Raw genomic sequence first — 19,566 nt, forward strand, 5'->3', positions numbered from 1 at the left:
CGCCGCGTTGCCCGGGAAACCCCGCGGGCTCCAGCCAATAGCGCGCCGCGGCCGGGTGCCGCCTCCCCGACGTCTCGCGAGATCTTCGCCGCGAAAGCGCGTTCTCGGACTACACCCGCCAGCAGCCCCCACGAGCTGCGGTCACAGCCAATAGTGTGCGGGAACGAAGCGGGGGGCGGGACGAAGCAGAGCCAATCCGCCGTGGGCAGCGGCGGCGGCGGAAGCGCAGCTCGGTTCTGGGCGCCGGCGGCGCGCAGCGAGAGTCGGGGCCTCGCCCCGGGGCAGGTACGGCAGCGGGTGGCGGGCTGTCAGAAGCCGAGGGCAGCGATGGGGCCGGCGGCGGGTGGGGAGCGGCGGTGGAGTTTGCGGCAGGCGCAGCGCTGCGGACGCAGGGCGAAGCGACGGCGGGGCGGGGCAGACCCGGGACACCGCGTCGGGCTTAGGACGGGCAGAGCGGGGCAGGGCTGCGCCGGGCGGGTAGCGCCGCGCTCCCGAACACATCCGGGCCCCGCCGGGCGGCTCGGCGGGGCGGGGCGGGGCCTGGCGGCGGGGCGGCCCCCATTGGGCAGCGTCCCAACCCCCCCCCCCCCCCCCCCCCCATTGGTTCGGCGCCTCCTGAGGGCGCTGCTGCAACCGCAACCCATTGGCTGCCGCGGAGGGGGCGGGGCGAGGAGGGGGCGGGGCTTCTGGCGCCGCGCCCAATGAGCGGGGCGGAACCCTCGGGGCGGGGGCGGCGAGGGCGGTGTGATGCGCACGGCGCGACGTAACGGCCGTTCTGTGGGCTCTGTCTGCAGGCGGAGATGAGCTCTCAGCAGTTTCCCCGCTCGGGCGCGCCTCCCGCCGCACTGGGAGCCAACCCGCCCACCGGACCCGCCGGCGGCACTGCCGGACTCATCGCCCCCGCGGCCACGAGTAAGCGGGATGGGGCGGGGCTGTGTGCGGCCCCGGCGGGGGGAGGGGGAGCGGGAGCGGGAGCGGCGGGGAGCTTCGGCTCCGCTCGGCTCTGCGTCGCTTCAGCTCTCAACGCCTCTCTTCTCTCTGCAGCGAGCGATGAGTCTGTCCGTGACCCCGAGGTGGCCCCCAGGGAGCAGCACCTGGGCCCTGGCGCTCCTGCACCGCCCCGCGAGGAGAAGCAGGAGCCCGTGGTGGTGCGGCCCTACCCGCAGGTGCAGATGTTGGCCCCGCACCACCCGGTGCCTCCCGGAGCACCCGTGACGGTGGCAGCCCCACCTGCACACCTGGCACCGGCTGTGCCCCTCTCCTTCTCAGATGGGCTCATGAAGGTAAGGAGGGGTCGTGGATGAATGCGTCTAAATGAGAAAGGCAAGTTGATTACTGATGAGGTTTTTTTTCCCCTCGAGAAATTCTAGGATAGCTGTAGGTGCGTTTCTTCTTTTAACCTGTATTAAAACTTGAAGTGCTGAACATGAGTCAAGGAGTTCCCTATTTTTATTGTTTGATTTTCGTTTCTGTACTCTGATGGCTCTGGATGGAGGTGTTCTATGTGCTATGCTTCCTGGCATCACAGTGTTATCCTGAAGGGTTGGGTTTCTTGCACTCCTTAGAGTGACTTCAGGGAAGTCTGAAAATGTTCTCTATGTGAGAGTGGATGAGAACATGAAGCAAACTGCTGATGCACAGCGTGTAGAGAAATGCTACAGCCCCGACAGATCCATGCTTTGTGTTAGAAGCTGCCTAATTCCAGCACAAAACATGCTTTTTGTCCTAGATGAAAATGGAATGGCTTTTCAGGCCCCTGGCCCTACTTACTTTTGGGCAAAGCTAGCTTTCCCCTCCACCTCCGGCAATGGCTTCTCCAACCCTGAGTTTCCCCTGGGAGTTGGCAGCACTCCTGACACTTCTTTCTTGCAGCCGCCGCTGAAGCCCACCATGCCCAGCCGGCCCATCGCCCCTGCACCACCCTCGACCCTCTCAGCTCCTACAAAGGTTCCTGGACAAGTCACAGTCACCATGGAGAGCAGCATCCCGCAGGCTCCAACCATCCCCGTGGCCACCATCAGTGGACAGCAGGTCTGTGCTTTCTGCTGCAATCACTGTAAGGTCAGAGCAATGTAGCACTGGCACAGCAGGTCAAGCTCTTGAAGCAGGGGGGAGGCAGAGAGCAGGCTTCCCTGTCCAGTGGCTACTCTGTTGGTCAATTCTGCTTGGAGCAATATGCTTTAGTTACTGCTGGCTCTGTAGAAAGCTCCTGAGTTGGTGTAATCATCCAACTGGCAGTGAGACTGCAATAGGAAAAACATATCCAAAGCTGTTATGTTCTTTAAATAATTAAATTTGAAGCCGGTGTGCCAGGGCACTCATTGCAAACCCTCTGAAGTCTCAGGGCTTCCATGTAGTGTCCTTAGGAGGATTTGAGTTTGGATATGCTGTACTTTCATGACTACTCATAAAAAGTCCAGCACTGCTAGAAAATGGAATTCATTTGTTACAGTGTTTGTCAGAGTGCTGCTGTTCCTTTGACCTGAATGGCAAGGTGCTAGAGATCTGTGCCTTTAAGGCCACTGGTAGCAGAATGGACATGTCTCAGGTTGGTGTCTGAGTGGCTGCTGACAGTCTGCTGTGTGCCAACAGAAAAACAGATCTCTCAAATGTTGACATCCTTCCAGTATGGTGTCAGCTGGCTCTGACTTCTCCCTTCTTTACTCGCTTGTGATGCTCTTTGTAGCATGTATTTCTACAAAGTCTTTTCTGTCTTTAGAAGTCTTGAGGTAATGCTGTCAGAATGGCTGTTAATTCTTACCCACAGAGCTCCCTGTTTATTTTGTGATTTATGTCTTTAATTCTGCAGGGCCACCCTAGCAACCTGCACCATATTATGGCTACTAATGTGCAGATGTCAATCATCAGAAGTAGTGCTCCTGGGCCTCCTCTACACATTGGAGCTTCCCACCTTCCTCGAGGTAAGCACTGAGCAGTGTGTGGCTGCCTGTTGTGCTTGCCTGCTGGGGCAACGCACCCTGTCTCTGAAACTCTCCTCACTGCTGATATATGTGGTATAGCGACCTCAATTGTTCTACTTTTGTGCTGTTAGCAGTGAATGCTTTCAAAGAGGGGAAAAAAAAAAGCCAAAAAACTGAAACCATACTGGCGTAGATTGGCCTGTTGTGCAGAATGTGATGTTCTTGGTAGTAAGCATCTCTCAGTGAACCACAGTGATGTCTGAGCCCTGTAGCTATCTGATAGAGGATCATTCCAGTATGCACTTATAGGTGCTAATATATCATTTGCATTTGCCCTTGGGTGAAATGCTGATGCCAACTCCAAGCTCTTGTCTCTCAGGGCTTCAGTTGCTGCAGCTTAAAAAACAGCAGGGCAGCCCTTTACAAGAAGCTCAGTGCAATGATTTCTGATAAGCTGCACTTTCCAAACGTTTGTGAGTTGGGTCTCCAAGTTTCAGTTGGTCTGAATTTCAAAGCACCATTTGCATTTCTGTTGCCTTTGAGATCTGATATTATGCCACTGCTCAAGGGAAACAAAAGTGTTGCGTGCAGAGATCTGACCTCATGCTAGAATAGCTGTAAGGGCTGCAGCATTATTTGCAGCTCAAGTCAATGTATTTTTGGTCGCCTGATTCCTGTAGGACAACCAGCATAAACCTGGGGTTTTCACTTAGTGTATTTTCTCTCCTGATCTCTTTCTCTCAGCTTGCATACCACTTCCCAACATAGTTTCAGTCAGGAATGTTTATGCAGTCCATCAAATGATTTCAAAGCTATTTGCCTTTCAGAGCAGTTTCACGTGATCAGGAGTCAGCAAACTGTGGACACAAAAAAACCCCACAGCTCTCTGCTGCTGCAGCTTTACAAACTGTTGGTGACTTTTTCTCCATTTTTATTTATTGCAGGGATATTCCTGGTATCAGATAACTTGTTTCCCCATTAGCTCAGTGGTCAAGCTGAATTATTTCTACTGATTTCTCTAGCTAGGAATAGAAAACTATCAGGTTTATAACATCAGGTTACTGTTGGGAATGAGAAGCATCAGTAAACCCAAGTCACTTAAAAGGGGAAAGGCAGACATCATTTTATGAATATAAAGTACTTTTGCTCCTAGCCTTGCTTTTAAACCATTGTTATCTAAACAGAAATACGTACCAGCTAACACAAGGGCCTGTCTCTGCAGTGCTAGTGGAGCCATTTGTATGCACTATTTAACATGCTTGGTTTGCTTCCCAGGTGCTGCAGCTGCTGCAGTGATGTCCAGTTCAAAAGTAACTACAGTCCTGAGACCAGCATCCCAGCTGCCCAATGCAGCCACTGCTCAGCCAGCAGTTCAGCACATCATTCATCAGCCAATCCAGGCAGGTAGCAGCCAGGCAGCTCTGCAGAACCACCTGCTCCAAGTTCCTCCTGGCATCTCCTTGCAGTCCATAACATTTGTTGGGCTGAAGCTGTCAGCAGCTCTCTTCTGATTCAGTTTGTTGGGTATCCACGTCTGAGAGCAAGCTGTGAAGTGGTCCTGTTAGTCCCATGCTTACAAGTTGGGAGCAGGGCATACTGTAATAGTGGAGTTTTAGTCTGAAAGCCCTAGCATGTTGTGCAGATGGGTGTTTATTCTTAACTGTATTGATGTAGAATTTAAAAAAATAATAATAATAAATGTAGTATGCTGCCAAAAAGATCTCAGCTTCTACATTCATGTTAAAGAAAGACTGTGGGTATCTGCTCTCTGTAAACGTTCAAGGTTAGGGTAAAGGGTCAAATAACTTCATGCTTCAAGATCCCAACATAATTACCTTTGCCTTCCTATATGTGTTGTAGTATGGGGTTTCAACCTGTTCTGAAGGAGCCTTTGTTGTTTCTCCTAAAATCCTTCAGAAGCACTGCAGTAATTTCTGTTAACCTTCCTGGTCGTTGGTGCCCTCTGTATGTCCTTTAAAAATTAGAGTAGATTTCCACAGGAGCTTGCAGATCAAATCAGAAAGATTGAAAACATCATGGAATGCTGAAGCTTAGTGATAAGATCTTAAAAAAGGTGATTCTAGGCAAATAATTCCTACTTATTCTCTAAAGTGCAGAATTTCTTTTCTGAATGCCTGTCTCTGTTCTTGCAGTCTCGTCCACCCGTGACAACTTCAAGCACTATTCCTCCTGCTGTGGTGGCAACTGTCTCAGCCACGAGAGCTCAGTCTCCTGTTATAACCACAACAGCAGCACATGCCACAGAGTCAACCCTCAGGTAAAGATGGTTAAGGCAATTTTTTTCCAGTCTGCAGTGCTCTGACTGCACAGAGGCTGTGGGAGGAGGAAACGTGTTAGTCATCCTGAGCTGATTGTCCTCTGGATGTGGGATGGTGCAATACAAAAACAGGAGTGCTTGCACACTACGGGAGCTTTCAGTTCTGTGAATAAAAGTTACTACGAAGGTGAACTGTTGCACTGTGTTACAAAAATGGGCACAACAAATCAGTTCTGAACTGCTGCTCCCTGGAAAGCAGAGTTTCCTTTCTAGGAGCCTGTAGATAGTTCAGCCCATCTTTTTTTCCGAAGACACAATGAAGAGTGACAAGTGAATGTTGTAAAGCATCCCTGACAAGAAGAGCTTTTATACAGAGCTATTTAGGGCAGGCACCTGATGAGGACAGAGCGGTGCAGTTTGAGTTCCTGATGTTGCTTCACCACGTTTTTGATAGCAGTGCTCTTTTGAGAGAGGAAAAAAACAGAGCCAGACGCATCACTTTGTCTTTCAGATTTAGCATCCACAGAATTATCTTCATGATTGTTTTTCTCTCCAGCCGGCCCACCCTGTCTATCCAGCAGCACCCACCTTCTGCAGCCATCAGCATCCAGCGGCCCGCACAGCCCCGCGATGCGGCCACGCGGATCACACTGCCATCCCACCCAGCCATAGGAGCACAGAAGCCACAGCTCCACACCATGGCCCAGGTAGGCTGCTGAGGGGAAGCCCTTCTGCTGCTTTCGGGCATCGTTTGAATTTACATTTGGGTGGATAAGATGAAATTTGGGAAAGGAATGTTAGATTAGAAATTGATGTTCTTTACAGTCCATGCGGCATGATTCCAAGCTGAGTAAATATCAAAAATCCCTTCAGTATCTATTCTTTCAGTACCTAAAGGGAGCCTATAAACAGGAGGGGAGTCAACTCTTTGAAAGGGTAGATAACAGCAGGATAAGGGGAAATGGTTTGAAGTTGAGGGAGGGAAGATTTAGGTTGGATATGAGGGGGAAGTTCTTTACTATGAGAGTGGTGAGGTGCTGGAACAGCTGCCCAGAGAGGCTGTGATGCCCCGTCCATCCCTGGAGGTGTTCAAGGCCAGGTTGGATGGGGCCCTGGGCAGCCTGGGCTGCTGTGATATGGGGAGGTTGGTGGCCCTGCATGTGGCGGGGGGTTGGAGCTTCGTGATCCTTGAGGTCCCTTCCAACCCTGGCCATTCTGTGATTCTTTGAAAAATGTGGTAGTATTTTAACTTGAAGCTTTTCTGCTTTTAATAGAAAACCATTTTCAGTACTGGTACTCCAGTGGCAGCAGCAACAGTGGCACCTATTTTAGCAACAAATACCATTGCTTCAGCAACCACAGCTGGTGAGTGTTCATAATGCTATAATGCTATATTGAGGTTGATTGAGGTTGTTGAGGTTTTCTTGTTGTTTCTCTACGCTGAAGTTAGAACCTAATTAGATCTGAGGGAACCTTCCTTTCTGCTAAAGATTGCTTTTGGAAGTGTGTAATTAGAATCTAGGAGAGAAGTTGCTGAGCTCACCAAGGGGTTGTCTGGGCTGGGTTTTTTTGCTCTTCATTTGGATGTAGATATACTTCTGTGTGATTGAGCTCTGCACAAATATCTCGTATGCTCCTTTTTTTCTTAGGTTCTGTTTCTCACACCCAAGCGCCTACAAGCACCATTGTCACCATGACAATGCCCTCCCATTCTTCCCATGCTACAGCTGTCACGACCTCAAACATCCCAGTTGGTGAGTGACTTCAGTTCCAGGAGAAATGTGCACTGGGTACTTTGGTTATACTGTTTATGCTAGCAATATTTGTGTGCATTGGCACGTCAGGGAAGGGAAGCAAATCAATTCAAGCTGGGAGAAATCAACTAAAGGTCTGCAGTGGCACAGCTTATTTCAGTACCAGGAAGAAATAGATGTTCTAGGAGGAATAAGTAATAAAATGGCTCATTAACTTCCTCAATTGAATTTTCAGACAAACGTAGGCTTTCTGGCATTGCAGAATCTGCAGTGTATGCACTAGGAGTTGTCACTGCTCGGTGATAAGGCTTTCTTAGCTGGTTTTTGTACAAGAATCCCATGATTCTTGAGGCATTGGATGCAGCTCAGTCAAGGCTTGTGTGTTCATCTGAAGGTGAAACAGCTGAAGCCTAAAAATGGCAAGCTTAAATACAGACATCCTGGAAGTGCAGTCTGCGTGAGACGTTTCCAACACATCTACTTAAGTTTCCTTTGTTCATCTCCTCTGTTCTGCCCACTTCCTTTTGTTGCTCCCTTGAAACTTTTTAATATCTTTCCTGCCATGAATTTGCCTCTGTCTGTATTTGCCTACCATATATTTCATTTCCCTTGGTGTCTGTCAAGTTTGCTTTGAAAATATTGATAAATAAATTATTGACAGCAGGAAGGATTGAGCTGATCATTGGAAGGAAAAAATAGGCAACTTCACTGAAGTTCTGGAGTTACTTCACCTCTTAACAGTTAGAAGTTACAAAAACACTTATAATGTCTTAGAATTCTGGTACAAGTGGAATGGAAAAAGTGTAAGATGGATTTGTTTAGTTTCCTGTGTTTCTTCTTAGCCTGGTCTGGTGGTTGGTGACCCTGCACATAGCAGGGGGTTGAAGCTAGGTGAACATTGTGGTCCTTTTCAACCCAGGCCTCCCTATGATTCTTCCTGTTGAAGTAATGTATCATCACTGGATAGGAAATGATTGGAGGTTGGGGGCACCTTGGCAGTGGGGTTGGGGGTTTGTGGTTTGGGACAGGGGTTTTTTTGTTTGTTTTTGTGTAGTTTTTTTCAGTGTGGTTTGTTTCTGCTATTTGTTTTGATTTTTGTTTGGGTTGTTTTGTGTGTGTTTTTTTTTTTTTTTTTTTTTTGAGAACTAATTCTGACTCTGCAACTTTTTCTCTGACTGATGACACGTTTGTCTTTCTGCAGCTAAAGTGGTTCCTCAGCAGATCACACACACTTCTCCCCGGATTCAGTCTGACTATACAGCAGAGAGGAGTAACCTCATACCCCTCTCCAGTCACCGGGCATCTCCAAATCCAGTAGCAATGGAAACCAGGAATGACAACAGGTGGGGAAATAATATCTCTATGAATGAGAGAGTGCGAGTAGCTTCTGAGTGCCTTGCTGCTTGTCTGGGCTCAGGGCACGAGTCTTGAGAGAGTTTTGGTAGTTCTGAATTAATCACAAGAGCTAATGAATGCGATAGCTTATGACAGATGACAAAAGTCGGGCAGCGGCCCGAAGACAGGAGTTGGAGGTAAGCAGATGAAGTGCGGTGACGCTTGTTGTTCTTGCTGCCTGCAGGCAGTCGGTGCCTGTCCAGTTCCAGTACTTCCTACCGACCTACCCGCCCTCTGCCTACCCGCTGACTGCGCACACCTACACCCCCATCACCAGCTCGGTGTCCACCATCCGCCAGTACCCAGGTGAGGAGCTGTGGGCTGAGCTGGCCGATGCTTTGCTCGCTTGTTTGTGTACCAGCTTCAGCGCTGGGAGCAGCTGAGAGGCTTGCGTGCTCCTTTCTGGTAACAGGGCACAGAGTCTGACTTCTGCTTTCCCCTAAGCCTACAAGGAGCACTGAGCGGCTTCAGAGGCCTGCTACACACAGCTGATAACCATTTTGTTGTGAGTTTCAAACCTGATATCCAGAAGCTTGTCTCTTTTAAAGTATCAGATTTCACAAATCAAAAAACAAGGGAATTCATCTGTTTTGGAAGAGCTCATTATGCATCTTCATTCTCTAACATTCTGAGAAGCCCGCTTTTGGTATCTTTTCATTTGAATATACAGTTTGAGAAAGAAGTGTGAGTTGAAAACAGAAAGCAAGTTGCATTGCAAGCTCTTGGTGTTCTGTTTACCAGAATCAGGCAATAACCAGTTTGAATTGTTGCAGTAGTTTGCAGAGAAGCAAAAAAAAAAAAAACCAATCACATATCATGTGAGCAAATGCTGCCATCCCAAACTAAGGTCATTTTCTTGAGACAAAAACTTGGAGCACTTCACCTTGCTGAGTAGCTTAGGACAGATGTGGTGATTTCCACAATCCAAACTCTAAGGAGATGCCTGATCTGGGTTTTCATGGTGTGTCTGCTGGTGGCATGTTACTCCTGACCAGTACAGTGGCCTTGGAAGGACGTGGAGGTTGCAGAGTCCATTTGCTGACTGGGAAAATATGCGTAGGGAATTGATGTGTTACTGGGGTCTGTTCTTCGTTAATGACACTGAAACTTTAATTTCACTGTCAACTTTCAGATCTTGACTGTAAGTCATGGGCTTTGGGGTGATTGGGTGAGTTGGGATAGGGACAGAGGGGCTTCCTTCTGTACCTTCCTGCATTTTGAGCAGTGTTACTGGGCGCTGACAGCTGTGGTTGAATGGTTCCAGAGCCCTGGATAGAAATGCTTTGTTTGTTTGTCCTGCACTCGGTTGGTGGGGGGGAGAACAGCAGTGTGCTGCTGGGCAGCAAGGACAGATGTCACAGCAGTCGTTCATGCTGCCACTGGACATCGTGCAAGTCCACAAAGCAGACCATTAGGAGTTGCAGTATTGGAGGCATATGGGGCCAATGATAGGCTAAAGCTAATCTTTTTAAAAGATGACCTTTTTTCATTGCTGGAGGTATTTTGCTTATTACATTGATTTGAAGCGTCAATTAAAGGTGTTAATTAGGGCAGTAACTGGTGATACTTCAAAGCAGAGGACACGGTACAAGGAGGGATGCAAACCTATGCTGAGGACAGCTGTGGAGGACTTAGCTAAAAGCACAGAGGAAACTTCTTAAAAGATCACTGATCTGAGAGGTACCCGTGTGTTTTGAGGAAGGATGTTAGCTTTGGCTTTCCGAGAGCCAGTTGTGTTTACACAGCCTCCAAAATGACTTTGTTGGATGGACAGTTCCACCACGAGCGTTTCACCTCGAGTACCCCTGGCAGAAGTGGTAAGCAGAAGCCATTTCTGTGGACCTGGTGCTGTATCTTAGTTTTTAGAGGGGCTGGTCAGCACAAGAACATGGTGGAAATCCTGTGACAAAACCAGCTCGTTCCATTGAGAAGGCTCTCAATTGTTAGTGGACAAACTGAGCGTTGCAAGTTAGCACTTCATTCTGTGCATGGCTGCAGAAACGACGTTGCTGTTCTGTGACATTTGGAGCTCTGGAGAGCCACAGGTAGTCCAGTGTGGCTGCTAAATGCTCCCTGTGAGAAGTGCAGCACACCTGGTGGGAGACCTGGAAAGATGCAACCACAGTTGTTAGAGCTGTACGTTCAAATGAACTAGTTGAACTTTTAACTGTAGGTGCCTCACTGGGAACACCACATGGATTATGTGCTCATTCTAGCTGTGGGACCCAGTCTGTAATTGCCTGTTCTGAGTCAGATAAGATTGCATTCTGGGTCAGAACACTTTGTCCAGCTGTGTGAAGGGGAGCTGTTTTGCTGATGTGGGAAGTGAGTTGTGTTTTAAGGTGCTTACACTTGGGTCTGTCCTCTCCACGTGCTTTTGTACAGCCGAAGATGGCAATTTTATTAATTGATGTAACGAGTTCTGTGGAAGACTGTATTTTGAAAAGAATTCCTTTAGGCTTCTAGTGTACTTAAGCAGGAAAAGTGCCAACTATTGGTGCTTGGAGACTTTGTGTAAAAATAAGCAATGAAAAAAATACTCTAGTGAGCAAAAATAGCACACAGGTTTCTGAGACTGGGTATAGAAACATAACCTTAGCGTGACTTTAAGGCAAACCTTGATCTTCATTGTTGCAATGTGGGGTGGGGGGAAAAAAAAAGTTCAAGCAACGTGGAGACAACGTGGCCTCTCTACTCTCAAACTCATTCCTGCTTCAAACTAACTTTGGGAGTACCTATGGGGTGAGAGGTGGTGGGGCTGAAGTGCCAGGCCAGGCCTGACAAGCTGTCCGTGTTGCTGCCCGCAGTTTCAGCCCAGGCGCCCAACTCTGCCATCACGGCGCAGACGGGTGTGGGGGTGGCATCCACTGTGCACCTCAACCCCATGCAGCTGATGACTGTGGATGCATCCCACGCCCGCCACATCCAGGGCATCCAGCCGGCGCCCATCAGTGCCCAGGGCATCCAGCCAGCGCCCATCGGTGCCCAGGGCATCCAGCCAGCACCAATTGGGACTCAAGGCCTGCACCCAGCTGCACCCATTGGCACGCAGGGGCTGCAGCCGGCGCCCATCAGCGCTCAGCAGCCCCAGGCTGACACCAAGACCTCAGGTGAGTGGTCAGAACCCGTAACTCCTGTGCAGTGCTCTGCCTCAAGGGCTTCCTTTAACTCTGGGTTATGACTTTGTGTGGTGGATCTCGAGCGGTGCCAATGCTCAACACCAGATACATCCCTGTGTGTGTGTTCTCTTTCACTAAATACTTAGTGAATGCAATTCACTAGTGTTCTTCAGGCACACTGGGTAGAACGTATGGGTAGCATTGGATGGGTTATGTGAGCAGGAGAAACTTGACAATGCGTTCAGCAGTTCAGTACGGCCTTGTGGGAAGAGCCATTTACAAGCAGATCCTCACTGAACTGTTGCAGCTGTGCGTTGGGTCACTGCAGCAGTAAAACACAGCGAGGTACCTCCAGTTTAGATTGGTGTGATCAAACCCCAGTGATGGACTGAAGGAAGGGGAAAATAGCAGCCAAGAGCATCCACTCTTTGCAGTGCTGGCAGATACCAGTGTGACTCCCTGCCTTGTTGTTCTGCATGTTTGTTTTCCTAGCAGGGCTTGGCAAGAAGCTCAGAATATGAGCTGCCAGCTCTAAGTTGCCACGTGGCCTCCACCAGCAGACCCGGTTGTGTTGGTGACCTCCCTAGCAATTTTTGTGTCTTCCCCTTCTTCTGGTAAAAGTATTTCTGTAGCCAGCAGTTGTTAGACAAGGGGCAGTTACCATCTGCCCTGCAGCAGGCCTAGACAGCAGAGTGCTAGTAGTTAAGGTGTTAGTTATGAAGTAGTCTGAAAGTGCTACAGCTGAATATTGAGGGAGTCAGAGGAGCAGAGGGACAGCATGTGTTCTGCAAACACCTGCTTTGTTGTCAAACCTCCTTCAGTAACTGCTCCTTCTTCTGTTCTCTCCGCTCTGCCAACATCCATCCTTCCCAGCAGTAGTCCTGGCAGATGGAGCCACCATTGTAGCCAACCCTATTAGCAACACCTTCAACACTGCTTCTGCAGCGACTACAGTTGTACAGACCCACAGCCAGAGTGCCAGTGCCCCAGCACAGGGCTCTTCCCCACGCCCGAGCATCCTCCGCAAGAAGCCAACCACAGATGGGTGAGTAAGGTTGAAGGGGGGACACAGAAATGACACCTCTGTTCAACCTAGCCCAGCTACATGGAAGTACCTTAATGTGAATAGGAAAAGTCCGGGCAGGTTATGCAGTCAGCAGTGGATGCAAGTGATCTGCAGATCTGTGAAACCCATTTTCTTCTCCTCCAGGACAGATCATAGCTGCTGCTTCCTCTCTGTAATAAGATGTCTCTAGCTTCAAAAGTGACCTTTTAAGGGAAAGTGGTTTTTGTTAATCTAAGCAAGAAAACCTCAAATCCAAAGAGGTCAATTACTAAAATTAGAAATCCGTGCTTTGATTTCAGTGCTTTTCTTGGAAGAGTCTGTGGATGAATAGTAAGGATGGATTAGTACCCTGCTGTGAAAACTGATTAGGAAAAGGGGAGGGAATCACTTAAAATACTTCATGTTCTCTGGCTTAATGTTAAATGCCTGAATAAAAGAGGCAGGAGAAAGCATTAGAATTAACAGTCTACTTCCTCCTTACTAAAGACTGAAAATGTTTAGAGCTGATATGTTCTATGAGGCTAAAATTGGTTTTGGTTTTGGTTTTTTTCGTTTGGGTGGAAACCTTTAAAGCAGAGAAGTTGCAAGCTGTAAAAATGAAGCATAAATTAAAGAAGCAGATGTAGATCACTGAAAAATGTTTCCATTTGAGAGGCTGATTATTTGGAAGACAGTCTCTCTTTCAGCCTCACGGGGGACTGAAAAGTCTCTTAAATGTTTTTCTGAATGCAGGACTGAGCTGTCTAACATCCACATGCAGGGTTTGGAGATCCTGGAGCCAGGCTTTGACACAGTCTACTCCAACTAAGTAAAGCAGTTGCCTGTCTTAGTGCTGTGCTGCCTAGTTCCAGGTAGTTTGCTCTGTCCTGGGGTTGTGCAGGACATTGGTGTTGCCAGATCTCCCTTCCCCTCCAGCCACCACATCTAGAGCCTGGCGGTCTCAATAAGATGCCCTGACTGGCAAGGTGAAAGTAAGGCTGGTATTTCTTGGAGAAACCCCAAACGTGAGGGAGTCTCAGCCAGAGCAACCAATCTCTTATCTTTAAAGAAAATAAAACTTAGAGGGTTGGTTAAAAACAAGACTTTCCGTAGCAGATCAGTTAGAGTGAGTGCGTGCAGAGACACATTTGACTTCTATCCTGGGTTTGGCAGGAGAGGATTGATTCCTTTACTTTCAGTGGTATTTATCTTTGTGTCAGAGGTGGGAGCTTTAGATCTGCCCTTGTCTTGCAGCCTGGCAGTCCGTAAAAGCTTAATTCCACCTCAGCCACCTGAAGTAGCGAGCACACGTGTTGAGAACACTATGCGGAGCACGTCTGGATCACCGAGGCCTGCTGGGTAAGGCAGAAAACCAACTGCATTGCACTGGCTTCCTTTGGTGTGTCTGATCTGTGGTGTTTGGGCTTTTTTTGGTGAAAGGTGCTTTATATTTGTCAGCGTGATGATTTTGAACGGACGTGATTCTGTTACGAAGCTGAGGCAGTAGGCCTTTAAAGGATATGGTTATGAGCTTGGGTGAGGATAGTGACAAGAAAATAACCATACTGTGTTAAAGGCTGTGCTGTGGAACTTTATAATTCTTTGACATTAATGCTAAAGGAAGTTGAATGGATCTTCTACCTGCTTCAGTTGTATCCAGTGGCTTTCTAAGTCACTGATTTAAAACTACCAGCCCACAGTGTGAGCTCTCGCAGAGAGGATGAGGGACAGTACAGCTTTGGTAAACATTCTGCTTGTTTGCATTGTGAAACCGTATCGCTCCTTTTGCGAGTGTTTTGAAGCCATCTGGAGTCAGTCATGGGATTTGCTTGTACATTAGAAGAGAAGAGCACCTTACACAAAGGGATTAGAGGAGAGCACAGCTGAGATGATACATTCTCCAGCTACTACAGCCAGGTGTTACTGTACAGGAAAAAACTGATCGGAGTCCACTGGGCTCATTTACTTTGCGCTAGAAGGTCGTGACTGAAATGCAGTTGACATCAGCTTGTTTTACTTTCCTTTTCAATGTCACAGTGCCAAGCCAAAACCTGAGATTCACGTGTCCATGGCCACTCCTGTCACAGTGTCTATGGAGGCAGTGTCCAACCAGGGCAGCGAGCAGCCCACCATTGCAGTCCCTCCTTCCTCCCAGCAGCCCCCTTCTGCCATTCCAACCATCATTGCCGCAGCCAGCCCCACCTCGCAGCCTGCAGCAGCTCTGTCCACCATTCCAGGAGCCGTCCCAGCTGCTCCACCGACTTCTACCACAATTGTAGCTGCACCTGCTCCTCCAGCAACCATGAGCGGGGCCCTTTCAGCAGTGCTGGGACCTGTGGTGCCAGAGATAAAAATCAAAGAGGAGGTGGAGCCTATGGACATAATGCGACCGGTATCTGGTAGGTTGTTTTTAAGCACTGAGGTGTTTCTCTTGTTGAAATCCTAATTTCTCCACTGTCTCAATACAAGCAACCTGAAAGTGGAATGACATCTCTTCCACGGTGGCACAGAACACAAGTCGAGGGGTTCCTTCATGCCTTCTTTTTACAGTCCTCTTCCCTGCCTACTGCTTTTCAGTATAGAACATGGGATTTGGTTTTGGTGGCGTGACTAAGGTATGAAATGCTGTGTGAGCAGAGTATGAGGTCTTAATGGCCCAGTAAATGGAAAGCAAAGGCTTAGGTTAAGCTGCCAGTTGACACAAGTTAGTAACTCCTAGGAGGAAAGGGCTTGCAGTGTCTGAGAGGGTTCCTGTCTCAAGTACTAAGAACTGCAGAATAGCAACTAAGCAGGCATCTCTTAAGTTCTTATTTGCCATCTCCTGTGAAAACCACTCCGGGTTGGGACTGCTTTCTTCATTTTCAAACAATCCAGTTGCTAAGAGTCTGTATGAATTGCGTGCTTAGAACACTGTCAGCAGCAGTGCTGGTATAATACAAATCAGTACAGTTAATCTCAGTTGAGATTTCATCCCAGAAATTCTGCTGCGTATCACCTGGCATGCTTGCTTCAGTCATGGCTGGTTGAGCTCTTCCCTGCAAATGTGAAGGATTATTATTCCCTCAAGCTCCTGCTGCTATGCCACCATGCTCCAGAAGTGTGTTGATTTGTACAGTAGCCTGCTGACATAGGCTGTTGGCCTGGCAGTACAAGCACACTTGCAAGGCACTGCAGTTGTGCTTTGACTACATCTGACTCTACCTGCATTGCCAAAGGGACTTGCCTGTTTTTGACTGTGATCCGTGGTGAAAGATCAATTCAAAGATGTTTACTTACCACTTGGGAGATATTAGCACGGATTCCTTTTCAATAGCATTCAACTGCTGCAAGCCTTGAAAATGAAGGAACTGAGTGAGATCAGTCTCTTATCATTTTTGTTCTGGGGATGTTAGAATAAAGGCATTGTCCTGGTGATGGGCCCTGGCTTAGTACCTGGCCTCGTATACACAGAGGTGAACTGCATCTGTGGTGGAATCCACGCTTCTCACAATGCCCTGAAAGAGATGGTGTTAAAACATGGTACTGTTACCTCTTTGCTACTGATAGTTGAGGTTCTTCTCCTTTCTCTCCTCCCAGCAGTCCCTCCATTGACTACAAGCACTGTCTCTCCATCTCTGGCATTGCTGGCCAACAACCTTTCGATGCCTCCAAGCGATTTGCCACCTGGTGCCTCCCCAAGGAAAAAACCCCGTAAGCAGCAGCACGTCATCTCCACAGAGGAAGGGGACATGATGGAAACAAACAGCACTGATGATGAGAAATCTACTGCCAAAAGCTTGCTGGTGAAGGCAGAGAAGCGCAAGTCTCCTCCCAAGGAATATATAGGTAATGTCATCTCTGACATTCTTCTCCTCTCTGAATGTCTGTATTTACTTGTTCTCCTAAGGAAGGCACGCTGTAATTCTCCTGCTTACAAAATACAAATAATGGAGACTCCAAATACCTGCTCCTCTGTATGGTGACGTTGGGGACTTTGTACAACACAGCGCTCATCCATTTGCTGTCACAATGGCTGCCGTGCTGATCTCCCACTTCCACCTGCTCCAGGTAGTGACGCAGCTCTCTGTGAATCCTTTTGCAGATGAAGAAGGTGTGAGGTATGTCCCTGTGCGTCCGAGGCCGCCCATCACGCTGCTCCGCCACTACCGCAACCCCTGGAAAGCCGCCTACCACCACTTCCAGAGATACAGCGACGTGCGAGTGAAAGGTCGGTGTGCTGCCTGAACCCGGCGCTCGGCACACGGCTGGTGCCTGAGAAACAGTCTTGGCTGGCTGATGTTGATAAGCAGCCCTACAGGAAGGCTTTGCTCACAGTTTGGAGAACAAGCGGCGGTCATGTGAGCTAATGACTTGGTTAGCTAGGTGGTGCTTCAGTCTTTCTCGAGGCTGAGAAGGAAAGGGAAGGATTTTCCCTTTTATAGAATCAGACACAACCGTCTATCTGTCTAATTAGTGTAAAGTCTCACGTTACTGAGAAATGTATTTATGTACAAGGATAGAAAAACTGCCTAGAGAAATTCTTAAGCAGACTCTATGGTGATACGTTATGGCTTAGCACTCAGGCTTTCGTACTGCCTAACAATCCTGCCAATGTAATCAAAACGTTCCCAATTTAGAGTAACGAGTCTTACAAGCTAACAGATGGGTCTGGTGGGTTTTTATGGAACGTTTTTTCTAGTAAGACAAAAATTGAGATCAGATTCTGTCCTTCGGGCTTTTTGGCTTATGTCAGAATCTATAAGCAGACTGGGTTTTTCAACTGTGTGAAGACGTGAAGGAAGGAGCAGATATGTATGTCAGCAGTGTGAGGTGGACTGCTGGCTGCTTCGTGTACAGTGTTTGAAACAACACTACGTTTTAGAAAAAGGAAAAAACAGTTGAAAACAAAATCTGAAAATACAGATAACCCATTGATGAGTGAGAGCAGCCCTCAGGTAACATGGCAGACGAGTAGTTATTTTCCTGTCCCAGTCCAAGGGTTGCTGACTCTTACTTATTCGGATGTGTGGAAAGCAGGAGCTAGGTTGAAGTTTTTGTTTGAGAACAGAGGTCTGGTGGACTCCTGAAACTTGAACATGTGTTTGTGTTTTTTGGTGACAGAAGAGAAGAAAGCTATGCTACAGGAGATTGCCAATCAGAAGGGTGTATCCTGCCGTGCACAAGGGTGGAAGGTCCATCTCTGTGCGGCACAGCTGCTGCAGCTGGTAGGTGCATGGGACGTGACAGCTGTCTGTACCACGGGGAACATGGAGCTCTGTAAGGCAGGATGTTTTCACAAGCTCAGTACATGCTCAACCTGAGACAGGGATGCCATAAGCTGGTGTGTAGTGCCCAAAGGGAGTGGGACACGCTTTCCCCTTTCTCAGGAATGTGGCGTAAGTGGCTTGGAAACTTAGTGTTGATTTTGATCCAGACATAAGAGCTGATGTATTTTGTACAGATGATCAAAATTGGCAACTCCCTCCTGCTGATGCACAGGTCTGAAGAAGCGTCTGTTTGGGATGGTGCGGCTGATCTGAGGAGGCAGCACTGATCCACATTCCTGGATGCTTCTGTTTCAGGTTGGGGGTGAGGTAGGTGCTCTGCATTCTAGCACCAAACTCCCCAAAACCTCTGCATTCCTGGAATAGTATTGTGAGAGACAGGGGAAGCAGTTCTGGTTAGGTTCCATGTTTGTTCAGAAGTGGAGCAATCCTGTAAATAGGATGTTTAGTAAGAACAATAGTGCCACACTCAACATCAGAGGCTCCATCTTCTGAATTACTAACATGAGCAGCTGAGAGGGATTTTTGTCTTCTCTGCGTAGATTTCTTAATGTGGGCAGATGTTTTCTGGCCTGGTGGTGAACCTTCTCATGAAGTGCTGTTGTCTTTTAGACAAACCTGGAGCGTGATGTGTACGAGAGACTGACTGCCTTACAGGAGGGGCTCATACCTAAGAAAAAGGCAGCAACTGATGACGACCTGCATCGAATCAATGAGCTGATACAGGTAGGCTCCTATGGCCTCTAAGCTCAGAAGAATTGTTCTACCTTTAGTAATTGCAGCAGGATATTTTCTGATGAAGTGCTAAGTCTGGCTTAAAAAACAAAAAAAAACAAACAAAAAAAAACTTCTGTGTCATCATTTAATGGTGACTTTATAAAAAGGTAGTTTGCTTTGACTATTTGTCTGCTGTTAGTGATGATAGTATTTCATTTCAGGGGAATATGCAGAGGTGTAAACTTGTGATGGATCAAATTAACGAGGCTCGGGACTCGATGCTGAAGGTCTTGGATCACAAGGATCGTGTTCTGAAGCTTCTGAACAAGAATGGAACTGTCAAGAAAGTATCCAAATTAAAGCGAAAGGAGAAGGTCTAAAGCCAGAATAATGACTCTGGAAATGGAGAACATGTACAGAACGGAGTTGAGACCTTTTGTAGTTTGAGTTTATTTTTAAGCAGAGCATCTGAATAAAAAGGATGAGTTTAGAGAACAGATGGCAACAGATGGACATGTAAAGCCTGGTGACCTGAAGGGATTGTCAGTGATCTGTCATAACGAACAACGCTTTCTCTCAGGCTCATTCCTTTTTCAAGTCTTTGCAGTCTCACTTGTTTAACCCTCCTGATGTGTCAGTGCCTACTAATTGGAACTAGCGATGCAGTGTGGTGGGCAGTGCTCTCCTGTAACAGAGTAAGGGTGAACGGGCTGAGGTACGTGTGGGAGCACAGATGGCCATGCTTTAAAGCACTGAACGCAACACTGCTTTCTGTTGCCCCGTTCAGTTCTGCCCTTCCAGTGTCTGAAGGAGCCTTTTAAAACCCGTGCCACTGCACCGCGTCCAGAGCCTTCAGTGGGTCAGAGGTCCCAGCTGTCAATTTTAAAAAGGAAACAAAAAATAAAAGTGGGGGGAGGGAAAAGTGCCGGGGGGTGGGGGGGTGGGAAATAATTTCCAAGTGGTTTTTGTAGTGTCTGTGTGTGTCTCTGTGGGTGCTCCGAGATGCTTGTTTTGAAGTACCTCCTGCAGCAGGGTGCTTCCTGTAGCTGGTGTAACGTTAATTTTATGTACCA

The 19,566-nt window shown here is 48.1% G+C and overlaps 1 protein-coding gene across 3 annotated transcripts; it reads left to right on the plus strand.

Annotated features, from left to right (window-relative positions):
• Positions 1 to 800: 800 nt before the first annotated feature.
• Positions 801 to 18,873, plus strand: SAP130 (Sin3A associated protein 130; the record flags this gene model as incomplete). 3 transcript variants are annotated; one of them, XM_079539769.1, is made up of 20 exons in its annotated part: positions 801 to 912; positions 1,045 to 1,283; positions 1,873 to 2,031; positions 2,810 to 2,921; positions 4,197 to 4,321; positions 5,075 to 5,199; positions 5,756 to 5,906; positions 6,474 to 6,564; positions 6,849 to 6,953; positions 8,155 to 8,296; positions 8,533 to 8,654; positions 11,156 to 11,458; positions 12,341 to 12,512; positions 13,767 to 13,871; positions 14,550 to 14,911; positions 16,089 to 16,337; positions 16,594 to 16,719; positions 17,613 to 17,716; positions 18,389 to 18,502; positions 18,715 to 18,873. In XM_079539769.1, 20 exons carry the CDS (start codon positions 801 to 803, stop codon positions 18,871 to 18,873), a joined length of 3,177 nt encoding a protein of 1,058 aa, XP_079395895.1. The 3 variants fall into 3 exon arrangements, with proteins under 3 accessions (XP_079395895.1, XP_079395896.1, XP_079395897.1); XM_079539770.1 differs by having other exon boundaries at positions 12,344 to 12,512; XM_079539771.1 differs by having other exon boundaries at positions 12,344 to 12,512; positions 16,092 to 16,337.
• Positions 18,874 to 19,566: the final 693 nt, after the last annotated feature.

Source organism: Tetrao urogallus (genome assembly GCF_951394365.1).
Source record: "Tetrao urogallus genome assembly, chromosome: 9".
Lineage (NCBI taxonomy): Eukaryota > Metazoa > Chordata > Aves > Galliformes > Phasianidae > Tetrao > Tetrao urogallus.